At 37.8% G+C, this 26,222-nt stretch overlaps 2 protein-coding genes and 1 long non-coding RNA gene across 3 annotated transcripts; 1 reads left to right on the forward strand and 2 right to left on the reverse strand.

Annotated features, from left to right (window-relative positions):
- Window positions 1-563: 563 nt before the first annotated feature.
- LOC127643226 (uncharacterized) lies at window positions 564-2,304 on the reverse strand. The gene is made up of 3 exons (XR_007970470.1): window positions 1,915-2,304; window positions 1,063-1,158; window positions 564-825 (listed from the first exon to the last, which is right to left on the reverse strand). It is a non-coding gene; the product is annotated as an uncharacterized LOC127643226 (long non-coding RNA).
- A 2,648-nt stretch (window positions 2,305-4,952) lies between these two features.
- smim20 (small integral membrane protein 20) lies at window positions 4,953-8,845 on the reverse strand. The gene is made up of 3 exons (XM_052130495.1): window positions 8,701-8,845; window positions 8,049-8,105; window positions 4,953-6,286 (listed from the first exon to the last, which is right to left on the reverse strand). Exons 1-3 carry the CDS (start codon window positions 8,807-8,809, stop codon window positions 6,246-6,248), a joined length of 207 nt encoding a protein of 68 aa, XP_051986455.1. The 5' UTR covers window positions 8,810-8,845; the 3' UTR covers window positions 4,953-6,245.
- Window positions 8,846-9,097: 252 nt separating this feature from the next.
- Window positions 9,098-25,385, forward strand: plaa (phospholipase A2-activating protein). The gene is made up of 14 exons (XM_052129754.1): window positions 9,098-9,323; window positions 11,163-11,356; window positions 11,504-11,604; window positions 11,776-11,896; window positions 12,130-12,297; window positions 17,364-17,499; window positions 19,220-19,389; window positions 20,307-20,458; window positions 21,399-21,618; window positions 21,873-21,938; window positions 22,039-22,107; window positions 22,197-22,304; window positions 22,445-22,615; window positions 24,647-25,385. Exons 1-14 carry the CDS (start codon window positions 9,175-9,177, stop codon window positions 25,213-25,215), a joined length of 2,394 nt encoding a protein of 797 aa, XP_051985714.1. The 5' UTR covers window positions 9,098-9,174; the 3' UTR covers window positions 25,216-25,385.
- Window positions 25,386-26,222: the final 837 nt, after the last annotated feature.

Raw genomic sequence — 26,222 nt, forward strand, 5'->3', positions numbered from 1 at the left:
CTGATCCTCTGTCAGAATCGCTCGATTTTGGTGCTGCTTCTCCTTTAAGACTTGACAGTAAACACCCACTGTTATGACTGGCTCTCTGCTCTTGCCTGACCTGCTCTTTCCTTGTCATCTCAATGCTGACTGCTACTATGCAGGCTACAGGCGTGTTAAGGTAAAGTAGGCATTGATGTGTTGTTGTGGAGGCAGTCAAATGCAAACGTCTACCACAGTGTGACATCACAATGCTGTTTTTGCAGTGAGGAGGAAGTTTTGAGATCTGAAACTTACGGAATGTATTTATGGCCTCTTATATGTTAAAAGATCAAGGAAAATTGTATTTCTCATGTCATTATCCCTTTAAGTTAAGAGAAGCTTAGGAAGCTACAGCACAATTTCAAAGTAGCTTCCCTAACACAAGTTCAAAAGTTATCCTTATATAATATCCTGAAATATATCAGAAACCTCAGATAGAGTCAAATGTTTTAAACCACCACCAATTCTCTGGTTGCATGAGGCAGGAAAAGCTTTGGGTCTTTTTTTTAAATCTTATTTTATCTTTTATTCCAAATGGCAGTAGTCCTAAAAATGGATTTCCATCATTATTAACATTAGTCCAAAGGAAAAACCCATGACAAACACAACTCTTTTACTGCGAATGTTAAGGCTAATTTCTCCAGGGCAAACTTCAGGTGTGAGCAACATATGAGGGGTTCTTCCAAGGTCTAGCAGGCCAAGAGTGGACATAACTATGTTCCATTGCTTCTTCCAAAGTTCCTCTTCTTTTCCAAGAATCTCCAGTCCCTTCCAGGTCATATATTGTGCTGTCATGTACTTGCTCTAATGAAAAGTCATGGGAAACAGTGCATTAGTATATGTACACTTTTAAATACATTAATAGGCACTGTGTTAGTAGACAATACATACTGCAAGTTTATGCAGTCTGTGCATGTTTCTGCATATAGCATCCACTATATCCAGTATCTCTAGCATTATAATACAGTGGGTTTCATTAGCAAGCTTTTAAACTGATGTGTGATGGGGGATATCATTTTTTTTTTATGAAAACAAGCTTACCGTGCTTAGTAACTCAGCAACCGACCAATGAAAACACACTGTTGTCCAAAGCAGATTTTCAGTGATGAGAAAGGGGGGGCAAAATCTTCATCCTGTCTGTTTTGCATATTTAAAAAAACTTTCATTTATCTCAGAATATTTATTCAAAGACACACAATTCATATTGTGGTTGATTCCTCTTCTTCCATGCCAAAAATCCACACTTTCACCTAGACATTTAATAAATTGCCTGTTTATTGTTATTTAGCTCTTGAAGCCAATGCTGCAAACTCTTGCAAGGAATTATTAATAAAAGTCATTGGAACACATTAAATTATAACGTTAAGGTGGAATTTACTTTGGAATATCTCTTTGATTTGAAGTAGAGCTATTTGCATAGCTGAAATGAAATTTAGCCTGATGAAGCAACCCCTTGCTGTTTATCACCCCACTGACACAAATCTGAGGAGTCATATAAAACTTATATTGTACCATTTAACTGACAGCCAGGTTATGGCAGTCAGTCAAGCCAATCGTTCTTTTTTAAGAGTTTAGTTCTTTTTCTCATTTATTATCCCTCACAGATACAGATTCACATATCTAAGCCCAAACTTGCTGACACTCATAATCAGATGTGTCTCTGTATGCAAACTTACTCATGACTGCATTTATTTCTCCCCATTAAACGTAAGAAAAGTAATAAAATACACTTGGACTAAACAATGAGCAAAGTCTCTTTCAAGCTTAAGGGAGGACAAACTACCACAAAAAGACCAAATACATAATTTTGCAAGTCATATTGTCTTGATCTCTTCAAAGGCTATTTAAAGGGATAGTTCATTTAAAATAAAAATTCTGATATAATTTACTCACCTTCACGTTGAACGGAATGTGTATGACTTTTATTCTTCTGTGGAGGAGAAAAGGAGATGTTAGGCAATGCCATGCGAGTTTGGAATAACATAGGTGTGAGTAAATGGTTAAATAATTAAAAATTTTATGTGAGCTATCTTTTAATGCACAGCATTTATTAGACATCTACAGATATTCAGTGAAATTGCAAATAAAATATACAAAATGGAGAAAGTTATACCCGAAATACTTAAGAGACACAGATGCATTTTCCTTTCCATGTTCCCAGCATTACTCTGGTTCAGTACAATTTGTAAACAGCTCTAAACACATGCATACACCCCATTAGCTCTCCATTAATGAGACTCTCTAAAGATTCCTCTCCTGTCCTTCAAAAGCCTCTCCATTCCTAATCTATGCCATTAGGGCTAACAAGACCTCCCAAAGCTAATTTCCCAGACATTACTAAACAATGCTATATGTTTCTCTTTCTTCTGCAGGTCACATATAAAGATTTTAGAAGAATATTTCAGCTCTGTAGAGCCATACAATGCAAGTGAATGGTGACCAAAACTTTGAAGCTCCAAAAATGACATAAAGGCAGCATAAAAGTAAACTGTACAACTCCAGTGGTTTAATCCATGTATTTTTAAGCAATTTTTGGTGAGAACAGACCAAAATATAACTATATATAGTATATTAAATATAATATAAATATAATATGCCATTGCAGTCACATGCGCGATCATGATTTCAAGCTCGATTACACTTCCTATTGCTCTGCGCATGCGTCAAGCACTAGGGAATTTTATCAAGCTTAAAATCATGAAAGAGCCAAGATGAATAGAGGGAAAGGAATCATATTTTGGTCTATTCTCACCTAAAATCAATTAGATCACTTCATAAGACATGAATGAATTTTATGCTGCCTTCATGTGCTTTGTGGGGCTTCAAAGTTTTGGCCACCATTCACCTGTATTATATGGAGCTACAGAACTGAATTATTCTTCTAAAAAACATTTGTTTGTGTGTTGCAGAAGAAATAAATGTATACACATCTGGGATGGCATGGTTGGGAGTAAATGATAAGAGAATAAAAAAAATTGGATGAACACCTTTAATGTATATTATTAAAATTAGATTTATTAATAGATGGTTGTCTTCTTGAACTGAAGTGAACTGAACATATATATATATATATATATATATATATATATATATATAGTCCTGTTTTACCATACCATTGAACTCTCTTATTTTTCCTATTTTATCTCAGTACTCTGAACATAAACCCCACATGTCTTTATATCTATTGGTTTTGTCTGAGTCTGAACACTCATTTGTCCCAATGGAAATAATTTCTGTTGTTTCCCAATAGCTTTGTCTGTGGGGTCAGTCCAGTCCCATTGCTGTTAAAAACTCTGACAACTAGAAAAGTACAAAAGAGGCTTCAAGTTTATTTGTCTCTTGAGTTCATATCAGCAGTACAATCTGTGGACAGCTGTACAATAGAGCCTTAACAGAGACAGTAACTTATGAAACAGCCATCTGACTCCCTGCTGTTAGGGTTTAACTCTTTCATGACTCAAGCCTATTTTACTCCTTTCAGCAAGTAAAGGAGTTTGAGAAGACAAACTAAGTGGGAGCTCCATGCTTAAAATGAATCCCAGTTACAGAAATATGATTTTCCATGCTTTGCCTAAAGTAAAGGATTCTTCTTGAGGTATGTCTGGTAACTTCAGGAATGCTGCTCTGGTTGTTGAGGCAAAGGTTGTCATTTCCCCTTTGTGGCACCCTCTGCTTTCATGATAAGGCCCTGTTGTCATTTCAGGAATCTGGAAAACACTGCGTGAGTGGAATGAGAGGAATTTTGCGCCTTTCTCAGTGTCCAGTCTCTCCTTTTTCCTCTCTTCGCTTCAGGTCGTCAGCATGGCGCTGCATGGCCCTTAAGTTTTTCTTGTGTTTTTTTTGAACGGTGACCAACAATAACAACATCTCATAAACAATGGAGTTGGTTGATGGGGGGTGGTGGTGGGAGATGAAGTGTTGTTGCATTTGGCAGCTGTTACGCTGGCAGCCTCTCTGCTGAGGGTTAGCAATGTGCTCTTTGTGGTAGTGAGGAGATATTTTGTCAGTTCTTGGATATGCAGCAGGTCTCGCGGGACAGAGGACTCTGCATCCTCTAGTAAACTCCCTCACTCTCTGTTTCTTCCTTTGCTCCCTTTTCAAATGCATTCAGTTTAACAGGCACAATCCACCTTGAGTGTAACTTTTAAGAACAATATTTATCCTCAATCACATGTATCAGTTAAAGGGATAGTTCACTCAAAAAATTTTAATTCTCTCATGATTTACTCACCCTCAAATTGTTCTAAACCTGCATTACTTTCTTCAAAAAGATGAGAGGCTGTCAGTCAAAACTTTTTTTTGCATAATATCTCATCTTGTTTTCCATGGCAGAAAGTCACACAACATTTATTTTATTTTTTTAAAATCTTTGTTTGAATCCAATTCTTTGATTCAATCATAGACAGTGGTGTCACATGTTTGAAAAAAGTTTTCTTTAATTCAGATTATCATGTAGTATCAATTTAAATATTCCAAGTAGAGGGAGCCTAATTACATTTAATTAACCCAACCAAATTAGCCATGTTAAACTAACATTAATTAATAAAATAATTCTGTCACATACTAATTAGTTCGCTCATCGCTAGCATGCTGAATACTTGTTAAAAGGAAACACTATGCTTTGATTAGCATAGCAATTATTTTCTGAGATTTGTACCTGTCCTCAACCTAAATTTAAGCTCCACTATTCACCATAATGGTAACCTCCCAAACTCCAACAACAAGAACGCAGCACAACAAAACCTTAAACACTAACAAGTACAATGACACATTATATAACACTTAATTTTAACATTAATCTCCCTATTGAGTGCCATGCATAGCATGCTGGGCATTAGAAATCTCCTGCCCAGTTTCAGATAAACAAACCAAAAATATGAACACATTATTATCCCAACACAAATAGATTAATTAAAGCCTGAAAGCATTGAAACAACTCAGATTAATTTAATATGGGTAATTGAGTAATATGAACAAGGGTGGAGTTTTTTTTTTTTTTTTAAGAGCATACAGGTTTGGAACAACATGAGATTGACAGAATTTTCCTTTTTGTGTGAACTATCACTTTCTGCAGATGAATGAACTATCCCTTAATTCATCTGCAGAAATGAAAAATTTAGTGAAGTTACAAATGGTCTCTGGTTCTATTATGCACAATGATATTTTATGCTTAAGCCTCCATGGCTGAACCTGATATCATGTTTCGATAAAGAATATGTGGAGTTAACATTAGGCCAAGTCTGTGTATTACATTGTTGAGGATCCTTTTCATTGGACCCTCACACACAAAGCACTTCAGTAAAAAGTGTCAGGGCCTTGGGCTTCGCCAGTGCACAGGTGCTGCCCCAGTCATGTTGCCATGACAACCAGACTTGGTTGGCACACCGTTCTGGCCGAGGTGTGTGCTGCTCTCAGGGTACAGATTTTGTTTCAAAACTTTCAACTTTCAGTGCCAAAATAGCACGAGAAATCTAATGAAGAGCAAGTTAGAGCAACAATATTAGGGTAATTGCAAAAGATATTGCAAAATCAGGGCTGAGTTTAATGATGTTATGAAAGAGTGAAAATATACTATACACAATGTTCTCTGATATCAGGACAAATATCAAGAATAAAGCCCTGGTGTCCCTATTTGGGACGGTTTTAAAAGACACTTTGCACTTGAGTATGCAACAGGAATCTAAAACTAAAGTATGTCTAACAAGCTAATGTTATATATCCCTATTGTAGTACTCATGAATGTAGAAGAACTACAGGACCAATCTTTTCAAACATATTCCCACATGGTCCATTGTTGTCAAGGTGATGTGCATCATCTAGTGGTCAATCTTAGTAAATAAATAGAAAGCTTGAGGAAAGGTTCAAGATGCGGGTTTCATTCACTTAATACTCCACCATCCCATAAATACATTTGAGTTAATAAGCACTATGCTGTGATAGTGATTTATCCACAGAATATTTTAAGTGTTGACAAATATGTGCATCTTTAATTTAACAATTTAACAAGCAGGGAAAAAAAAAATAACAAAAAAAATTCGATCAGCCGTTCTGATTTCAATCAGCCCATTCTCCCTTACAAAACTCACACACACAGAAAGATTTTTCCATTCTTGAAGCCTCATTAGGTGCACGGTTGTACTGCATCAATGTTTGTGTCTCTTCCAAAGCACTCAAGCAGTGGAGTCTCAGGTTTCTTCTAGTACTTTGTTCCATTCCAACATGCATTATGACTTTGGCTTGAAGGGATCCGACCAGATTTTCACACCTAATTAAGAAAATGACAATTATATGGTGTGTATATATATGAGAGAGGGAGAGAGAGTGTCAGTATATTTGAAAATTATGTCTGTTCAATAATGTACATAAAATGCTCATTCATATGGAATAGAGACAATAAACTCAAACAATTTAGTGAATGATACTAGAATGTTCTAGTAAAGCTAAAAGGGTTAAAAATATGAATAGAGATACCATATGAATGACTTAAACCAATAATGCCAAAAATGTTTGTAATGAGGCAAATCATACAGGTTTCACTAGCTTTGACAATAGCAGGGGAAATATTGAAATATGAAATATGGGAAATATGCTGGAAAATATTGAGCAATATGTATACCTCAAAGCCAGGGTCTAAGAACAGTTCAAGGAACCAATATGAAAAATTATTTTGCTGTAATTTTCAATCGTTCCAGAGATGCTGGTTACCATTTAATAACTGGATAATTTTGTTCCAGTAATATTTTAATGAAACCAAAATCTAAATGGTTTATCACAGTCAATTTTCAGAATTACTCCACTTCCTGTTGCCCAAAAATGTGACTTCAGTCTTTTTAGTATAACATGATAAGCACGTGCTTGGACTTTGGCATGCTGTGACATGTCGAAGACCACGTATATATATTCATAATTACTACATTTACATGCACGGTTGATCCAGATGAAAGGAAAAATATAGAGGTAAAAAGCACATTTCTCGGTTGTTTCCAAGTCTTCACTGAATTATTAGATCAAATTATTAAATTATTGTTAGATATGATGCATTAATACAGATTTGATGATGCCCTGATTTGACTGAGAAGCAGATCAGTAATCAAAATAAATAGTTAAAATAAAATAATGAAGCAGTTATTAAATAAATTAATAAAAATAATTTGGCCTGCACAAGATGACGTTTAGTCCAGACATGCCCATGCAGTGTGTGTGTATGCAGGAAAGAGATTTTGACTATTAACAGATTTTAGATTTATTTTTAAAATATTTTTGAGAATATATTTAATATTAAGAATACATTTACTGAAACTGTATAAAATGTTATTTTATACAGGCGACTGTATTCCCCCATGGGTATTTTGGTGAGGCAAGTCCCTGTTTTTCCAGACCAGGTCTCTTGTTTCTCTTGCTAGATCTGGCAACACTGCAACTGTTATATCTCCCACCCTTTGCACATTCTATTGTTATTTTTTTTTTTTTTTAAAGAACGTTATTAACCATTCTATTATTTTGTTCTAACCGGTGACCATTTGGTAAGGAGGCTGCGGAATCCAGAAACATAAAATAAAGTACAGTTTCTGCTCAGAACAAACCAAAATGGAAAACATTTCATTTTTACTCCCTGCTCAAAACACTTTACATATGATACCAAATGTAGTTTATTTTTCGTATTGGTTCCTTGAACTGTTCTTAGTCAAAACAAAAACAAAAACAACATAGTAACCACAACTACTAAAGGTACCATAGTTACTACTGTGAAATCATATATGTATATGGGATCTCTTTCAAAAAGTGTAAGAATCTTTCAGAGTATTTCTGTAATTTTGTTTAATACCTTTCTTTATGTAAATGGTGTCAAATACCAAAATAAATTTAGAAAAGTTATATTAAATTAAAAAACAATTTTAGGAACGATAACTGCAATAATGGCACTTTGGAGGAAACCAAGGCTTGCAAGTTATTTTGTTTTGTAAGAGAATGCAGAAAGAGCATTATTTTAATCGGACAGACATCTGAAGTAAATGAACAAGACTCACCAACAGGCTGAACATCTGCTTGATTTATTCCAGCTCGATTCGTCTTCTGGACCTGCTCTGTTTACATAAATAAAGAAGTAGTGAATGTTTGCACAACTAAACATTTAGTTTAGTTAACGCTGCACTCAGTAATTTTTTTAACATGTCCTCAAAGACTAGACATGGACACTAGTTTTGCAACCAGCACCATAGTATTTATTTACTATTCACAATTAGCCATTATAAATGTTAGGTTACAGAGATTAAGTGAGTAGTATTTGGCTGGTCACGCAATTCAAATATGGCAGCCCCTATAAGGGGACCCTCACCATGTAAAATAAAACAGCTTTTATAAGGTAACAGATATGACTTGAGTCCTCATCTCATTTGATTGGACATGATTTTATACACATGTTTCAAATTTTCAATGAATTTCTTTAAGAGTAAAACTTTTTATTTGAGGAAGAAATTCTGAGTGCACCTTTAAGAAACTTCACGTTTTCGAGATAGCTCCACGGGCCCTTTTACATAGACCAGCTAGGAATGTTTTCACTAGCTAACCTGACATTAAACTGATTATGAGACTATTGCAATACAATGTCACATAATTTGACGTGACGTATGTTATTTAGGTAAATTTTGTAACACGCGAGCAACGTAATGATACACTTACTGTAATCTTCACTGTGAGAAAGAGGATGGAAAAATATAGGGTAAAAAGCAACTGCAACAGCTGCAATGAAACCTCCAAATATGAGCGTTATCTTTTTATTACTGGACATGATTGTTACATGTTCACCTCATCCGAGAAGGACAGGAAAAACCTCAATCATGCTGTTCCGGTGTAAAGTTCACATATTAACAAGTCTAATGTCCATTATTAGTTAGCTCTCGCTATATTTAAAAATACACTTTTATAAAAAGTAAATAAATATGCGGGATGAAAAAATATTGTACTAAATTTATTTTTACTAATTTATTTACATTTTAAAAGGTTATATTTTCACTGTATGTCATTGTGTTATTTAACAGCAGGACTTTTATTGTGTCGTGTGTTTTCCCATCATGCTCGAGTGTGTATGGTTTAGTGTTGCTGTGTCAGTGTGTGCAGTGCTCGCTGTGTTTCATTGACTCTTCATCAGTAATAATGGCCTGCAGTAACACATACAGACTGCGCTGTTCTCTCCCCGCACACGAGATGGATGTCAGGGGTCTCGCCGCTGCCGCATATCCCGACGGAGCGTTTGTGTCTGTCTCCAGAGACCGGACCGCCCGGGTCTGGGTTCCAAACTCGAGGTACAACATCACCAGCTTCTTCTACACATCATGGCTAGTAGAGTAATTCATATCTGACAGTTAGGCTACTTCACTTTTGGTATTCGTTGGTTCCTAAGATGAGTGGTTAACAGCAGTCCGAGTCTGTCAATGTACTGAAATGGGTTGCCAAATCAAGCGAATCGCAACTCAAGAGCATCTTAACGAGAAACGAAAGTGACATTGTTTTGTTACTGTCAGGGACCTGTATAACACTCCATTGACGAAACGATAACCTGTTCAACCAAATATGAAAATTCTCTCGACATTACTCGCCCTCATGACATCCCATACGCGTATGAATTCTTTCTTCTACTGAAGACAAATTAAGATATTTAGGAGAATATTTCAGCTCTGTATGTCCATACAATGCTCGTGAATGGTGACCAAAGATTTGAAGTGCCAAAAAGGTCATAAAGGCAGCATAAAAGTAATCCATACAACTTCAGTAGTTAAATCCATGTCTTCTTTAGCGATAATATAGGTGTGGGTGAGAAACAGATAAATACTTAAGTACTTTTTTATTTTTTTATTTTTTTTAACTATATATCTCCACTTTCACTTCCAGTGAAATCTTTGGATCTGAACTTTAATGTTCAGCATAAACAATGTTTTTTCTGCATCTTTGAGACCTATTTGGACATGAAAATGTCAAACCAAAATGTTGCCAAAGCGGATTTTGAATAGTATCTGACTACTCCAAGTTGTGGGTGACATCAAAGGAGTACTGTTCTGTCTCCGTGGTAAGGCATAATACCTGCGCCATCTAAGGGACTATTGGGACTGTACTTTGCTGAAGTAAATAAAACTGTTTAAAAATTTAAATAATAAAGATTTTTAGTGCGTGAATATCGGTACAAGATCGTGAGGGAAAATATTGCAATACACCAACAGATTGATTTTTTCCCGCACCTCTATTAAATATTGATCTGTTTCTAACTCACACCTATTATATCGTTTCTGATGACATGGAGTTGAATGAATTACATTTATGCTGCCTTTATGTGCTTTTTGAAGTTTCAAAGTTCTGGTCTCTACCATTCACTTGCATTGTAAGGACCTATAGAGCTGAGATATTCTTCTCAAAATCATCACTTTTGTTTTGCCAAGAAAGAAAGCCATACACATCTGGGATGGCTTGAGGTTGAGTATAGGATGAGATAATTTCCATTTTGGGTGAACTGTCCCTTGAAACTACTCTAGACATTCTCTTTAACTCTGAACTGAGTTCAATTCAACTCATTTTAATTAAAGTTCAGTTAAATTCAGTGAAGCTTAATTGTAATTACTATTGGTGTAGAGCATTGCCAAGCATTCCCTCCCTGTTGAAAAAAACAAAACAAAAAAATCTAAAACCAGTGTAAACTGGTTGTAGCTGGTCTCCCAGCCTTATCAGACCAAAAGTGCATAAAACACCTAAAACCAGCCAAACAACAAGCCTGACCAGACTAGGTGAGCAGCTAACCAGCTTTTTTTTTTTTTTTGCCTCTGCAGGGAGAGTAGTTTTACCGTTTATAGAATACATGTTTAATTTAAAATAAACGAGCCAATGAATGCATAAATAAGTTGATTTTTCACTACAAGTAGAACAAATTAATAAAAAAGTTAAACATTTTTTTTAAAACAAATGCATGAGGTCGTATATAAAATGTAAGTCAAATGTAAAATAAATGCATGGAATAAAATGCATAAATAATTGCTTAAAAAGTAGACTATAAGATTACATAAAAATTGAAAAATTGAAAATATAGAATGTGTTATACATAAAAAGATATGTACATAAAAAACATAACATGTTTCTCTCTGGGGGTTTTTCTGCAGTGAAACCATGGGCTTTACAGAGATGCATTGTATGAACGGCCATGCCAACTTTGTGTCTTGTGTGTGTATCATTGCGCCCAATGAAACATACCCCCGAGGATTGATCGCCACTGGAGGACACGACAACAACGTCTGTGTGTTTTCACTAGACCGACCAGACCCCCTGTTTACCCTGAAGGGTCATAAAAACACAGGTACTCTCATCTGCAGATGATTTTGCTTTATTATGGTGGTGAAACTGCATGCAGATAGTCTCGAGTTTGCATTGATAGATTCCTGTAAAAGTAGAATGGTTTACTCTTAAGATGCAAGCCATTCCTGCTTTTTGCTTGTGTTCACAGTTTGCACACTCTCAGCTGGCAAGTTTGGCACATTACTGAGTGGCTCATGGGACATGACAGCCAAAGTTTGGCTTGGTGAAAAGTGCATGATGACCCTACAGGTATAGTGACATAGTTCTCACCTCAACCGTATATGTTTTGTTTCTTCTGTGTAATTGTTTCCTGCACTGTACCTTTAAGAGGGATCTCAGACCTACCCGCATTAACTGCAATCAATATCTGTACAGTGTGAGGATGCATTCATGTGCTGAATGCTTTACCTCTCTTTTCAGGGACACACAGCTGCTGTTTGGGCTGTGGTAATTTTGCCAGAGCAGGGCTTAATGCTTTCTGGATCAGCAGACAAGACCATCAAGTTATGGAAAGCTGGTCGCTGTGAGAAGACCTACACTGGTACATTGGCTTAACTGACACCTTTAATGCTTTAACAAGGAAACAATCTTTCTCTGATGTGCATCACAGTAATTATGTGAAGCTCATTTCATTCCAGAAGACCTCCAGCAGGGGTCACCATTCATAGTGAATGTTGGGAGAATTTCTTGGAGGAAATGGCACAGAGTAATTGTTTCTGATTTTTGTTACATGATTTTGTGAGATGATTAAAATATATATGGTGTGTCCTGTAGGTCATGAGGACTGTGTACGAGGACTTGCAGTGATAAGCGATGTGGAGTTTTTCTCCTGCAGTAATGATGCCAGCGTAAGACGTTGGATGGTGACGGGTGAATGCGTGCAGGTTTACTACGGTCATACTAACTATATTTACAGCATTGCTGTCTTCCCCAATGGGCAAGGTGCTTATCTTTATTTTCTCAAAAACTCAAGGTTTGGCATGATATACAGTACCAGTTATACATTTGGACACACATACTCATTTCTAAATTCATTTTTCCAAAGTTATCAAAACAATAAAACAACACAACTTGAATTATGGGCATTATGCTGTGAACAAAAATATGATATTTTCTATATTTTATCTCCATCAAATTAGTCACCCTTTGGGGCCTGAGTAGCTCTGTGGTAAAGACGCTGGCTACCACACCTGGAGTTCGCTAGTTCGAATCCCAGGGCGTGCTGAGTGACTGCAGTCAGGTCTCCTAAACAACCAAATTGGCCCAGTTGCTAGGGAGGGTAGTCACATGGGGTAACCTGCTCGTGGTCGCTATAATGTGGTTTGCTCTCATTGGGGCGCGTGGTGAGTTGAGCGTGGATGCCGAGGAGGATGGCGTGAAGCCTCCACATGCGCTGTGTCTCAGTGGCAACGCGCTCAACAAGCCATGTGATAAGATACATGGGTTGACGGTCTCGGATGCGGAGGCAGCCACCCGGATTGAGGCGAGTCACTACACAACCACGACGACTTAAAAACGCATTGGGAATTGGGCATTGCAAATTGGGTGAAAAAGGGGGAACCCCCCTTTCTCTACCAACTTTATGAGGTATCCATCTGGGATGCTTTTACTTCATAAAGTATTGAAAAAGGTTCACATGGATTCTGGCCACTTGCTGGCTGGTTTTCCTTCAATCTCTTGTTCCAATCTTCCATTTAAATAAAAATATATACTGTGTGTGTAATATATATATATATATACACACACACACATATAGAGTTGTGGCCAAACATATTGGCACCCTTGGTAAATATGATAAAAGGCGGCTGTGAAAAATATATCCTTATTGTTTATCCTTTTGGTCTGTCATTCAAAATATTCACAAAAATCTATCCTCAAATAGATATCAAACAATTCTAAACACAACACAAGTTTTATAAAAAATATACCATGGGTACGGAAAGTATTCAGACCCCCTTACATTTTTTACTTTGTTATATTGCAGCCATTTGCTGAAATCATTTAAGTTCATTTTTTTCCTCATTATTGTACACACAGCACCCCATATTGACAGAAAAACACAGAATTGTTGACATTTTTGCACATTTATTAAAAAAGAAAAACTGAAATATCACATGGTCCTAAGTATTCAGACCCTTTGTTCAGTATTTAGTAGAAGCACCCTTTTGATCTAATACAGCCATGAGTCTTTTTGGGAAAGATGCAACAAGTTTTTCACATCTGGATTTGGGTATCCTCTGCCATTCCTCCTTGCAGATCCTCTCCAGTTCTGTCAGGTTGGATGGTAAACGTTGGTGGACAGCCATTTTCAGGTCTCTCCAGAGATGCTCAATTGGGTTTAAGTCAGAGCTCTGGCTGGGCCATTCAAGAACAGTCACGGAGTTGTTGTGAAGCCACTCTTTCGTTATTTTAGCGGTGTGCTTAGGGTCATTGTCTTGTTGGAAGGTGAACCTTCGGCCCAGTCTGAGGTCCAGAGCACTCTGGAGAAGGTTTTCGTCCAGGATATCCCTGTACTTGGCCGCATTCATCTTTCCCTCAATTGCAACCAGTTGTCCTGTCCCTGCAGCTGAAAAACACCCCCACAGCATGATGCTGCCACCACCATGCTTCACTGTTGAGACTGTATTGGACATGTGATGAGCAGTGCCTGGTTGTCTCCACACATACCGCTTAGAATTAAGGCCAAAAAGTTCTATCTTGGACTCATCAGACCAGAGAATCTTATTTATCACCATCTTGGAGTCCTTCAGGTGTTTTTTAGCAAACTCCATGCGGGCTTTCATGTGTCTTGCACGGAGGAGATGTTTCCGTCGGGCCACTCTGCCATAAAGCCCCGACTGGTGGATGGCTGCAGTGATGGTTGACTTACTACAACTTTCTCCCATCTCCCGACTGCATCTCTGGAGCTCAGCCACAGTGATCTTTGGGTTCTTCTTTACCTCTCTCACCAAGGCTCTTCTCCCCCGATAGCTCAGTTTGGCCGGACGGCCAGCTCTAGGAAGGGTTCTGGTAATCCCAAACGTCTTCCATTTAAGGATTATGGAGGCCACTGTGCTCTTATGAACCTTAAGGGCAGCAGAAGTTTTTTTGTAACCTTGGCCAGATCTGTGCCTTGCCACAATTCTGTTTCTGAGCTCTTCAGGCAGTTCCTTTGACCTCATGATTCTCATTTGCTCTGACATGCACTGTGAGCTGTAAGGTCTTATATAGACAGGTGTGTGGCTTTCCTAATCAAGTCCAATCAGTATAATCAAACACAGCTGGACTCAATTGAAGGTGTAGAACCATCTCAAGGATGATCAGAAGAAATGGACAGCACCTGAGTTAAATATATGAGTGTCACAGCAAAGGGTCTGAATACTTAGGACCATGTGATATTTCAGTTTTTCTTTTTTAATAAATGTGCAAAAATGTCAACAATTCTGTGTTTTTCTGTCAATATGGGGTGCTGTGTGTACAATAATGAGGAAAAAAAATGAACTTAAATGATTTTAGCAAATGGCTGCAATATAACAAAGAGTGAAAAATGTAAGGGGGTCTGAATACTTTCCGTACCCACTGTATATGTGTGACACAATTATTGGTACCCTTGTATTCAATACTCCCTTTGCTAAGATAACAGCTCTGAGTCTTCACTTATAATGCCTAATGAGGTTGAAGAACATCTGACAAGGGATCTGAGACCATTCCCCATACAGAATGTTTTTTCTTCTATCAGTTGGTATTTGATAGTCCATTATGCCATGTGTCCAAACAAGTAATCCAGGACCTCTAGCATAAAAACAGCCCCACAATGTTAAAGATCCACCACCATATTTAATTGTGGGCATGACGTATTTTTCCATATGTCTAACTTTCTGTATACGCCAAACTCATATCTGGTATTTACTGCAAAATAGCTCTGTTTGTGTTTTGTGTGACCATAGAATCCGGTCCCATTCAAAGTTCCAGTAGTGTCTGGCAAACTGAAGATACTTAATTTGTTGTTGGATGAGGGCTTTTTCCTTGAAACCCTCCCCAACAACTTGCTGTGATATAGGTGACATCTGACTGTAGTTTTGGAGACTGTCTGGCCCCAAGACCCAGCAAATTCCTGCAATTCTCCAGCTGTGATCCATAGAGAATTTTTGGCCACTCAAACCATCCTCCTCACCAAACGTGGAGACAATATAGACACACGTCCTCTTTCAGGCCAATTTGTAACATCTCCAGTTGATTGGCACTTCTTAATGATTGCCATGATGGTGGAAATGGGTATCTTCAATGCTTCAGCTGTTTTCTTATTGCCACTTCCAATTTTGTGGATCTCAACAACCTTTTGCTGCACATCATAACTTTATTCTTTGGTCTTACCCATTGTGATGGATGATTAAGAGAGTTTGGCCCATTTGTTACCTTATATTTATACTATGTGAAATAGGTAGTCATGGCTGAACAATTTCATGATCCTTGTCACCCAGGTGTCCTAAAAAAATTATAATATGAATGGGAATATACTATAGATATATTTTACTCGTAAGAATTTCTAGGGGTGTCAATAATTGTGGCAAACGTGTTTTGGAGAAAAATATTTATTTACTTATGTGATTTTTCCCAACTTTCAATTACTTTACTTCAATTAAAGGATTAGATTTTTGTGAATATTTTGAATGAAATATCAAAAGGATAAACAGCAAAGACATATTTTCCACAACCTTCTTTGCTTATATTTTCCAAGGGTGCCAAATATGTTTGGCCAATATTGTATATACATGCATAAAAGCTTTGTTTGGTAAAGAAATCCATACATAAGCACGATTTAGATTTGTAATATTTTGTGTCAAGCATTTAGCATAAGCCTTCAGTTCAAAGGGTCTTTAAGATTATGAGAAACATACAGTCAGGTCATGTGTGTTCAAAAGTTTTACTGGTATAGTACAGTGTTTCCCCTATATACATTCAGCAGCCGCGCACATTCAGAGTTTGGCGCTTTATACGCACTAAATGTGCTTCTCATCTGCAACACAATATTTTGTGGTGCGTTTGAAGCCTGGTTTTCGCACAAGCATTACAGAACCATTCACGGCAATTATCTGCTCTGCTATACACGTCAGATGCGCGGGCTTCCCTCGATATTGCGTCACAAAACTGATGTGACCCATTTTAATAATTTTGAGAATTTTCTAGTTTGAAGTGCTATGGAAGTCAAACCTCTCAAACAGTAGACAGCCCCGACATGCTAAACCACTCTTGAGGTGTAAAAGAGCTCTTAGGCTACACATCATTATCCTTTTTAAAATTCTTTATGATTTTACAGGAGTAACTGTGATATTTTGACAAAAATGTGATGGTTTCATATGAAATAATCAATTAAAATCATAATTTTTTTTTTTAAATGTGGCAGTTGTAAAGTTTCTAAATGTGTTTAGGCTACTATTGTTTTCATAACAAATACAATATATTTGTATTATTATTATTATAAAAATGACATAATCATAGTAATGAGGAACCATCCATGCTCCTACCTGTGCTTATGGCATTGCCCTATAAATAGTGTGGGTCGAAGCAAAACCAGTTGAGAACCACTGGTGTGATTCAGTAGTGTTGATAGGTGTTATATGTGTATGTTCTGTTAAATAAGCTTCTATTTTCAATTTGTATTTGTGATTTATAAAGATAGTGTAAGTAATTTTCATTATTTTACAGGTTTTAACTACAGCTCTCCGGGCTTCCAGAGCCCCTTAAGCGTCTAAAGCTCCCAGTATATAAACATACACATGACAAGGCGAACATAATAATAACCCATCTATAATAATTCTTAAGTCGTTTTAAGCTATTCCTCCACTGACGCGCCTAAGTACAGGTCTGGCTTGCGTGCTCGCAGACACGTACACAACAGCAACGCTGCTTAAAAAAAATCGTAGGGGTAACACTGCTGTATATTTACAAACTCAAGAGAGATGGATAGACATATACATATATTTACAAATTGTTTTATTGAGATCCAATATTGTTTTCTTTTACTCTAGACTTTATAAGCACAGGTGAGGACAGATCCCTAAGGGTCTGGAAAGAGGGTGAATGTTCTCAGACAATCCGTCTGCCAGCTCAGTCAGTGTGGTGTTGCTGTATTCTGCCTAATGGAGACATTGCTGTTGGAGCCAGGTACTCATACTATCTACAGTGAGGAAAATAAGTATTTGAACACCCTGCTATTTTGCAAGTTCTCCCACTTAGAAATCATGGAGGGGTCTGAAATTGTCATCGTAGGTGCATGTCCACTCTGAGAGACATAATCTAAAAAAAAAAATCCAGAAATCACAATGTATGATTTTTTAACTATTTATTTGTATGATACAGCTGCAAATAAGTATTTGAACACCTGAGAAAATCAATGTTAATATTTGGTACAGTAGCCTTTGTTTGCAATTACAGAGGTCAAACGTTTCCTGTAGTTTTTCACCAGGTTTGCACACACTGCAGGAGGGATTTTGGCCCACTCCTCCACACAGATCTTCTCTAGATCAGTCAGGTTTCTGGGCTGTCGCTGAGAAACACGGAGTTTGAGCTCCCTCCAAAGATTCTCTATTGGGTATAGGTCTGGAGACTGGCTAGGCCACGCCAGAACCTTGATATGCTTCTTACAGAGCCACTCCTTGGTTATCCTGGCTGTGTGCTTCGGGTCATTGTCATGTTGGAAGACCCAGCCTCGACCCATCTTCAATGCTCTAACTGAGGGAAGGAGGTTGTTCCCCAAAATCTCGCAATACATGGCCCCGGTCATCCTCTCCTTAATACAGTGCAGTCGCCCTGTCCCATGTGCAGAAAAACACCCCCAAAGCATGATGCTACCACCCCATGCTTCACAGTAGGGATGGTGTTCTTGGGATGGTACTCATCATTCTTCTTCCTCCAAACACGGTTAGTGGAATTATGACCAAAAGGTTCTATTTTGGTCTCATCTGACCACATGACTTTCTCCCATGACTCCTCTGGATCATCCAAATGGTCATTGGCAAACTTAAGATGGGCCTTCACATGTGCTGGTTTAAGCAGGGGAACCTTCCGTGCCATGTATGATTTCAAACCATGACGTCTTAGTGTATTACCAACAGTAACCTTGGAAACGGTGGTTCCAGCTCTTTTCAGGTCATTGACCAGCTCCTCCCCTGTAGTTCTGGGCTGATTTCTCACCTTTCTTAGGATCATTGAGACCACACGAGGTGAGATCTTGCATGGAGCCCCAGTCCGAGGGAGATTGACAGTCATGTTTAGCTTCTTCCATTTTCTAATGATTGCTCCAACAGTGGACCTTTTTTCACCAAGCTGCTTGGCAATTTCCCCGTAGCCCTTTCCAGCCTTGTGGAGGTGTACAATTTTGTCTCTAGTGTCTTTGGACAGCTCTTTGGTCTTGGTCATGTTAGTAGTTGGATTCTTACTGATTGTATGGGGTGGACAGGTGTCTTTATGCACCTAATGACCTCAAATAGGTGCATCTAATTTAGGATAATAAATGGAGTGGAGGTGGACATTTTAAAGGCAGACTAACAGGTCTTTGAGGGTCAGAATTCTAGCTGATAGACAGGTGTTCAAATACTTATTTGCAGCTGTATCATACAAATAAATAGTTAAAAAATCATACATTGTGATTTCTGGATTTTTTTTTTTAGATTATGTCTCTCACAGTGGACATGCACCTACGATGACAATTTTAGACCCCTCCATGTTTTCTAAGTGGGAGAACTTGCAAAATAGCAGGGTGTTCAAATACTTATTTTCCTCACTGTATATTGCACCATCTTCTGTGTGCCCTAAATGTGTAAATTAAACGTACACTTTACCCTGTATGAGTTTCACATGACGATAGCAAATGTCTTTTCCAAAGCGATGGCATTATCCATGTGTTCACGGAGAGTGAAGATCGTGTAGCAAGTGCTCAGGAACAGCAGGCTTTCGAGGATGAGCTCTCCAAAGCCATCATCGACCCCAAGACTGGAGACCTTGGTGACATCAAAATAGAGGACTTGCCTGGCAGAGAGCACCTGGATGAACCAGGTAACCTGCTCTCTTTAGCTGTTGTTTTTATTGTTTTAAAATGACATTTTATGTACTGTCATTCTGCCAAATTGGTTAAGGTCAGTGGTTGTCTTTTTTTTTCAGGCCCCCCTTTGAAACATGAACCCCCCCATATAGAGATATGTCCATTGCTTGTTTCTGTGTATGATGTATTAAGAATTGGATTAATAGTTTTTTTTTAATGCATCTGAGAGGGCCAATGTTAGTCTTGATTTACTAATGCATAAAACAGCAATAAATTAATTTAAGAATACAGCTTGTTTTGGATGTGTAGCGGACAAAGCATCCATTTGATCCACCTCAATATAAATATTTTAATTTAAATTCTTTTAACCTTAATTAATCACAATTACAATATCAAGGGAAATAGTCGAAAATTATGATTTTTGTCATAATCGTTCAGCCCTAGCTTAAATTTATTTTAAGAAAAAAACATGAAAACTAAATGAAAAGTTACACTCTTCATTTAAAAAGGATCTGAATGAAGGAACTTTTTGTTACTAGCCCTACATTGTTAATTTGTGTATACAGTACTTCTGAAATTACCACTGAAAAAAAGTGGACCAAATACAATTTAAAAATGCTGTTTTAAAAAAAAAAAGAAGCTAAATGGAGACCAAAATTCCTTTCACTAACTGGCTAAATTGCAGGGACGGATTATGACTTGCAAAGGCCCTGGTGCCAATTATCTCCAAGGACTCCCCTCCACCCAATAGTTTGTTGTTCATGCCCAAATGTTGTTGAGCGTGGGGGGGGGGGATCACCATACTAGGTCGTGCAGCCTTAAAGCCCAGGGCACTGGCCCCATTGGCCCGGTCGGTAATATGTATTCTTTGTTGATGTACAGAATTAATACAAAGTATTACATACATATTGGATGTTATATGTGTGTGTAGGTAACCGTGATGGGCAGACGAGGCTCATAAAGGAGGGTTCTAATGTCGAGGCGTATCAGTGGAACATGAGTGATGGCCGTTGGATAAAGATTGGAGATGTAGTGGGCGGGTCTTCTCAGCAGAGCTCAAAGAGAGTGATGTATGAAGGGAAGGTGAGACACTTAATATGCCTGTCAATCCAATGGAATAATTCATACACAGTAGAGCTATTATATAGCCACCATTTCATTTTGTTTTTTATAATGGTCAAATTCCAAACAGCAATTTTGCACCCTTTAAGGGCATTGCAGGAAGGGGACACCACAAGAAGGCGTGTTCTAAACGAAAGTGGGCAACTCAAGCCCTCCACGGAGGGCCCTTCCAAAAGGCTGTTACTTCAAGGAAGTAATTTTACCGTTTATGATCACGTGACCCTGGGTGGCATGTCCTCGGGATATATTTTAAAGCAAGGTTGTTGATCAGACATAATACATGTTCAAATGCTCGGGCAAGCGATATAGCCCCTTTATAACAGATACTTCTCTGCAGTTTACATTCGTCCTCAGACATAAGATACTAGACAGCCATAAGCAGAGAGATACTCCAAAACCACGGTCCATTTTTTCCTGTAGGCAAGTCTAAAACCTGTAGTTTATTATTATTTATTTATTAAGACCTCTCGTGCATCAAATAACTTTTGGCGAGAAATTTTCATTTATGCATTTTATATTCATTTATGTACAGATATATTACTATTATTATTATTATTATTCAAATGGCAACAGGTAGAGATTCCTGTTGTTAGAACAGCTGTGCTACATTGTCATGTAATGGTTCAGGTGAAGATAAAGTGGAAGTGATGTCTTTCATTACTACCTTCATCAAGGGTGTCCTAAATGGACACACATGAGACACCTAATGCCCTGCTCTCTTCAGAGTTCCCACATAAAGGGCTAAGCTCTTCGGAGGGAGTAGGGCATAGGGATACTCACTTCTGTTTGGAATTCGCCCAATATCAGTTTTCTATAATTTGACTCAAACACTATACATTTATAGGCCTAAAGGTTTAAATATAGTTAATATATGTTGTTTAACATCCCCCTCTGCTTAAAGGAGTATGACTTTGTATTCACCATTGATGTGAATGAAGGAGGTCAACCCATGAAGCTGCCTTACAATGTGACGGAAGACCCCTGGCTGACTGCACACAACTTTCTGCAAAAGAATGACTTGAGCCCCATGTTCTTAGATCAGGTGGCTAACTTCATCATTGAGAACTCTAAAGGCCACACTCTTGGGCCAGCTCCTGCCACATCCACAGACCCCTTCACAGGTAACCAGCAGAGCTTTGTGAGCCTCTGAACTAACCCATAACCACACTATCTGAAACTCAACATCATGTCGGTAGAAATTCCATATCAAGGCCCCAGACTAAAGACTAAAGTGATTGCAAATGAAATACATGGAGAAATATTATTGTGATGTGTACTTTAGGTTCGAGAAACATTCTTATTGATATTATTTTAGAACCTTTTTCAGTTGACGCTAAAGACTGCAGTGTGTTATAAATCCCTCCTCTCTTCTCAGGTGCAGGGCGGTACATCCCAGGTTCAGGAGCTGGCAGCCAGGGATTTGGAGGTGATCCGTTCACAGGTAAGCTGTTTTCACAAGCACTTGATATTTGCTCATTTGAAACCAAACTTTGTTTCTTTCTTTTTGGGAGAGAGAGAGATTTTTGTGTTGATTTGTGTAGGAGCAGGCCGGTATATACCTGGGGCAGGATCGACAGGCACAGTACCTTCAGGCGCTGATCCTTTTACTGGTAAAAAACATAAAAATGTACAGCTGCATTCACATTAACAAGCGCATTAATGGATTTTACACACTAATTAATTTCCTGATGCCCTTTAGGTGGTAGTTCCTATTCCTCTGCTTCACTTCAGAAAGCTACAACAAATGTCTACTTCCCCAACACTGATGGAGTTATGTTTGAACAGGCTAATGCCACTCAGATTCTTGGTAAGTGACATGTTTACACCAGAATGCCAGAATTTCTCCTGTATTGCCCCTTGAGTTTTCCCTTCTTTGGTGTGTGGAAATGTAGTGCAGTTACAGTGCTTTAAAAGACTTCTCTTTGCTGGTCATCCCCTATATGATAGGTAAGCTTCGGGAGCTGAATAACACTGCCCCTGAGGATCACAAGCTGAGTGAGGGAGCACTGCACTGTCTGGAGAAGTTGTTGCTCGTAGTTACAGACCTGAATCTGAGTCAGGAACAGCCCACTGCAGAGCAGATCAGTGTTCTCTGGAGGACCAGCCACTGGCCAGAGGGTACAGCTTTAAAATTAAGATAATGCTCCAGATATGTCAAAGCAGTTTAATTACTTTAAAGCAATAGTTCACCAAAAATGAAAATTGCCAATTTTTTCATCCTCCAATCGTTCCAAACTCGTTTGACTTTCTTCTGTGGAACACAAAAGGATAAAATTAAAAGGGTGTATTGAAATCGCTGATTTCAATACAATAGCAGTTGATAGTGACTCGTTTTAAAGCTTACAAATTACCCAAAAGTGTCATAAATGTAGTCCATGCGACTCACGTGTCATATTCTTCATAGACTTCTGAAGGAATATGATCACTTTGTATGAAAAACAGACCAGAATTTAAAGCATTATTCACTAAATGGATCATAAATCCAATATGGTGACACATCAATAATATCAAACTTCATTGGTTCTCGTGTCACAATGTTTGGTCACTAGATGCGCAAGAACCAATGAGATTTGATATAATTGACTTGAAATAGTACATTTTTACTTTGATTCTTTTTGTGAGTGAATAACGACTTACATTTCAGCTTAAATCATACGAAGTTATCATATGCCTTAATAAGACTTAGAATAAGATGCATGTGTTTCATGGACTTTTGACACTTTTTGGGTGTTTTTAAGATTTAAAGTGAGTTGCCACCAACTGCTATTGTATGGAAATCAGCGATCTGAACATCCTTTAAAATATAATTTTGTGTTCCACAGAAGAAAGCAAGTCATATGGGTTTGGAACAACATTGAGTATATGATCACATAATTTTCATTTTGGGGTGAACTGTTTAATAAAAATAACAGAAATGAACCAAGATTGTTTTATTGTAAATCAGAATAGTCTGTCCTGGACACAAGTATTCTACAACAGCTAGAGCTGTCACGATTATGAAATTTGGCTGATGATTAATTGTCTGTTTTAGGGCTCTTTAAGGACTTTCACAATTAATTGTCATTTAAATTGTAAGTTTTCTCTGCATGTGTGCTTCATACACCTTAAGAAATAATTTTTACATATATTTAAATTCAAATATATTTAAAGAAAATAATAAAATAGGAATAAACTGTGATTACCTTTTAAGCTTTAAAACTTATGAATGACATGAAAAATAATGTTTTAAATATCAAAATATTGCTAAACACTTAAAATATGTCTCTCTTTTTGGTCAATTTTACATTTACACTTGTTTGTGAACTCATGAATTTAATTTTAATTAAAAAATAAAATATTTTTTATATATTTATTATTATATATATATTTTTAATTATATTATGTGTAATGATAGCCAGCTGGTAGGTAGCTGTGCAGTGTGTAAACCTCACTCCCCTGGCCTCAAGTGGCGCACTAGCAACTTTAGCCTTTAGCCTCATCGTTAGTGTGCCTGCCATGTCGGAGACCCCGGTTTGAATCCCGCTTGGAGCAGGTCGAGTAGGACTGGTTACATATACAATAATAAAACATTTCTTTCCTAATTTCTAGACTTTCACACGTTATTTTAATGCTCTGATTAAACTCATGAAGCAAACCCTTTGAGATTTCGTTTCATAATTGTATCACTCCACTGAAATGCAGCATGCACCTCCTCCTCCTCTGTGTCACTGCATATCATTAACACTGAGTGTATGAACCAGTAGAATTTGTCATCAACACGATCATTTGATAGGGAATGCAAAGCACTCCGGTTTCACTTTTTAAGTTTATTCTTGTTAGTTTATATTTTCACAGGCGTTTTGCTTGAACCTCTGCTGACAGCACATGCATGAGATCGCTCTTCAGGACAGTAGTTGGTTGATGTCCACGGTGCGACTCAGTGATGCTCAGACTCTGAATTGACACTGAATGACACAAACGTGCCGTTCAAGGCATTAATACAGTATTTTAACTTAAAATTCCTTTATTTGGCATTAAAATGTAATTGGAATTTGAATGCCATCATGATTGCCTCAAATAACCGTGGTTAGATCGAAAATGGTTATTTAATAATCGCGACAGGCCTATCACAACAGCTCAATTAATTTTCTCATCTTATTCCTCTCTCAGATATAGTCTTCCCTGTGTTGGACATCCTGCGCTTGGCTGTGCGCCACCCTGAAGTCAATGCACAGCTTTGTGGTGGAACAGAGGGTGCCAGTCTTTGTAACCATCTCCTGGGACTCATGTCCCCTGAGGGCCGGCCTGCAAATCAGATGCTGGCACTCCGCACACTCTGCAACTGTTTTTCCGGGTCCCACGGCCGTGCTCTGCTGTTAGGTCAACGTAACTCTGTCTTATCCCGGGCTGGAGACCTCCGCACTGTTTGCAACAAAAACATCCATGTGGCGTTGGCCACCCTGGTGCTCAACTACGCTGGAAGGTTATACAGTCAACCAGCTGAGATAGAGGCAAAAGCACAGTGCTTGTCAGTGGTTAGCACTGCCTTAGAGGTAGTACAGGACAGAGAGGCAGTCTTCAGGCTGCTGGTGGCCCTGGGGACCACAGTGGCTGGGGACAGCACTGCAAAGGACCTTGCACGATCTTTGGGTGTCAACTCTCAGATTTCAAAATATGCCAGTGTGTCGGATCCTGCTAAAGTGGGCGAATGCTGTCGACTAGTACTTGATCAACTGTAGTGATGCCACAAATTGGTCAAGTGATTTAATCAATTTCTCCTTCCATCACAAACCTCCACAAGATCTGTCTCCCTTCTTTCAAATCTCTCAAACATCAGTTTGTATTTAAATTTTCACATTTTGATGAATGGATATGAATGAATGCATGATGTGAATAAACGCTGGTGATTAATCAATCTTTTTTTTTTTTAAAACAAGACTCATGTTATTGATGTATATCAAGAAAGCAATGCTCAACATCAGTATGTTAATGACAACATGAAATGGCATTCAAAATCCATTTTATTTCTGTAACGTGATATTTAATAAGAGAAAAGTAGGGCGGGACATGATTTTATCTATGAGCAATTGATAAGTGATGTCTACTGAAAAGGGAAGTAATTTCAGAGGAAATTATGATACATTTTGATAAAATATTATAAAGACAAACTTTTTTATTTGGATCCAGTATGTTGTTTACAAGCTGAAGTGTTTTAAAGGGATAAATCACCCAAAAGTGAAAATGAACTTGGAATTTACTCACCCTCATGCCATCCCAGATGTATGACTCTCTTTCTTCTACTGAACACAAATGAAGATTTTTAAGAAGAATATCTCTGCTCTGTAGGTCCATACAATGCAAGTGAATGGTGACCAAAACTTTCCAAAAAAGCACAAAGGCAGCATAAAAGTAGTCGAAACGACTCCAGTGGTTTAATCCATAAATCTTCAGAAGAAATATTATAGATGTGGGTGAGAAGTATTTAAGTCCTTTTTTAATATAAATTCTCCCTGCTCAGTAGGCGGCGATATGCACAAAGAATATGAATCGCCAAAAACTAAAGAACAATGTGAAAGTGGAGATTTAACGTAAAAAAGGACTTAAATATTGATCTGTTTCTCATCCACACCTATCATTTAGCTTCTGATCACACGAATGTAATCACTAGAGCTTTAAAAGTTCTCAACACCATTACCTTGAATAGAATGGACCAACAGAGCTGAGATATCCATATACAAATGTTCAT

This window comes from Xyrauchen texanus, chromosome 1 (assembly GCF_025860055.1).
Source record: "Xyrauchen texanus isolate HMW12.3.18 chromosome 1, RBS_HiC_50CHRs, whole genome shotgun sequence".
NCBI classification, from domain to species: Eukaryota; Metazoa; Chordata; class Actinopteri; order Cypriniformes; family Catostomidae; genus Xyrauchen; species Xyrauchen texanus.

Bases quoted from the DNA above. Each gene is read 5' to 3' on its own strand.
- smim20 (XM_052130495.1), bottom strand. From the start codon at position 8,809: ATGTCCAGTAATAAAAAGATAACGCTCATATTTGGAGGTTTCATTGCA. The intron at 8,106-8,700 runs GTAAGTGTATCA...TTATGTAAACAG, and splicing joins TTCTCACAGTGAAGATTACA to AGCAGGTCCAGAAGACGAAT. The intron at 6,287-8,048 runs GTGAGTCTTGTT...TTTCTTAATTAG, and splicing joins AGCAGATGTTCAGCCTGTTG to GTGTGAAAATCTGGTCGGAT.
- plaa (XM_052129754.1), top strand. From the start codon at position 9,175: ATGGCCTGCAGTAACACATACAGACTGCGCTGTTCTCTCCCCGCACAC. The intron at 17,500-19,219 runs GTACTCATACTA...TCTTTTCCAAAG, and splicing joins GACATTGCTGTTGGAGCCAG to CGATGGCATTATCCATGTGT. The intron at 19,390-20,306 runs GTAACCTGCTCT...ATGTGTGTGTAG, and splicing joins AGAGCACCTGGATGAACCAG to GTAACCGTGATGGGCAGACG.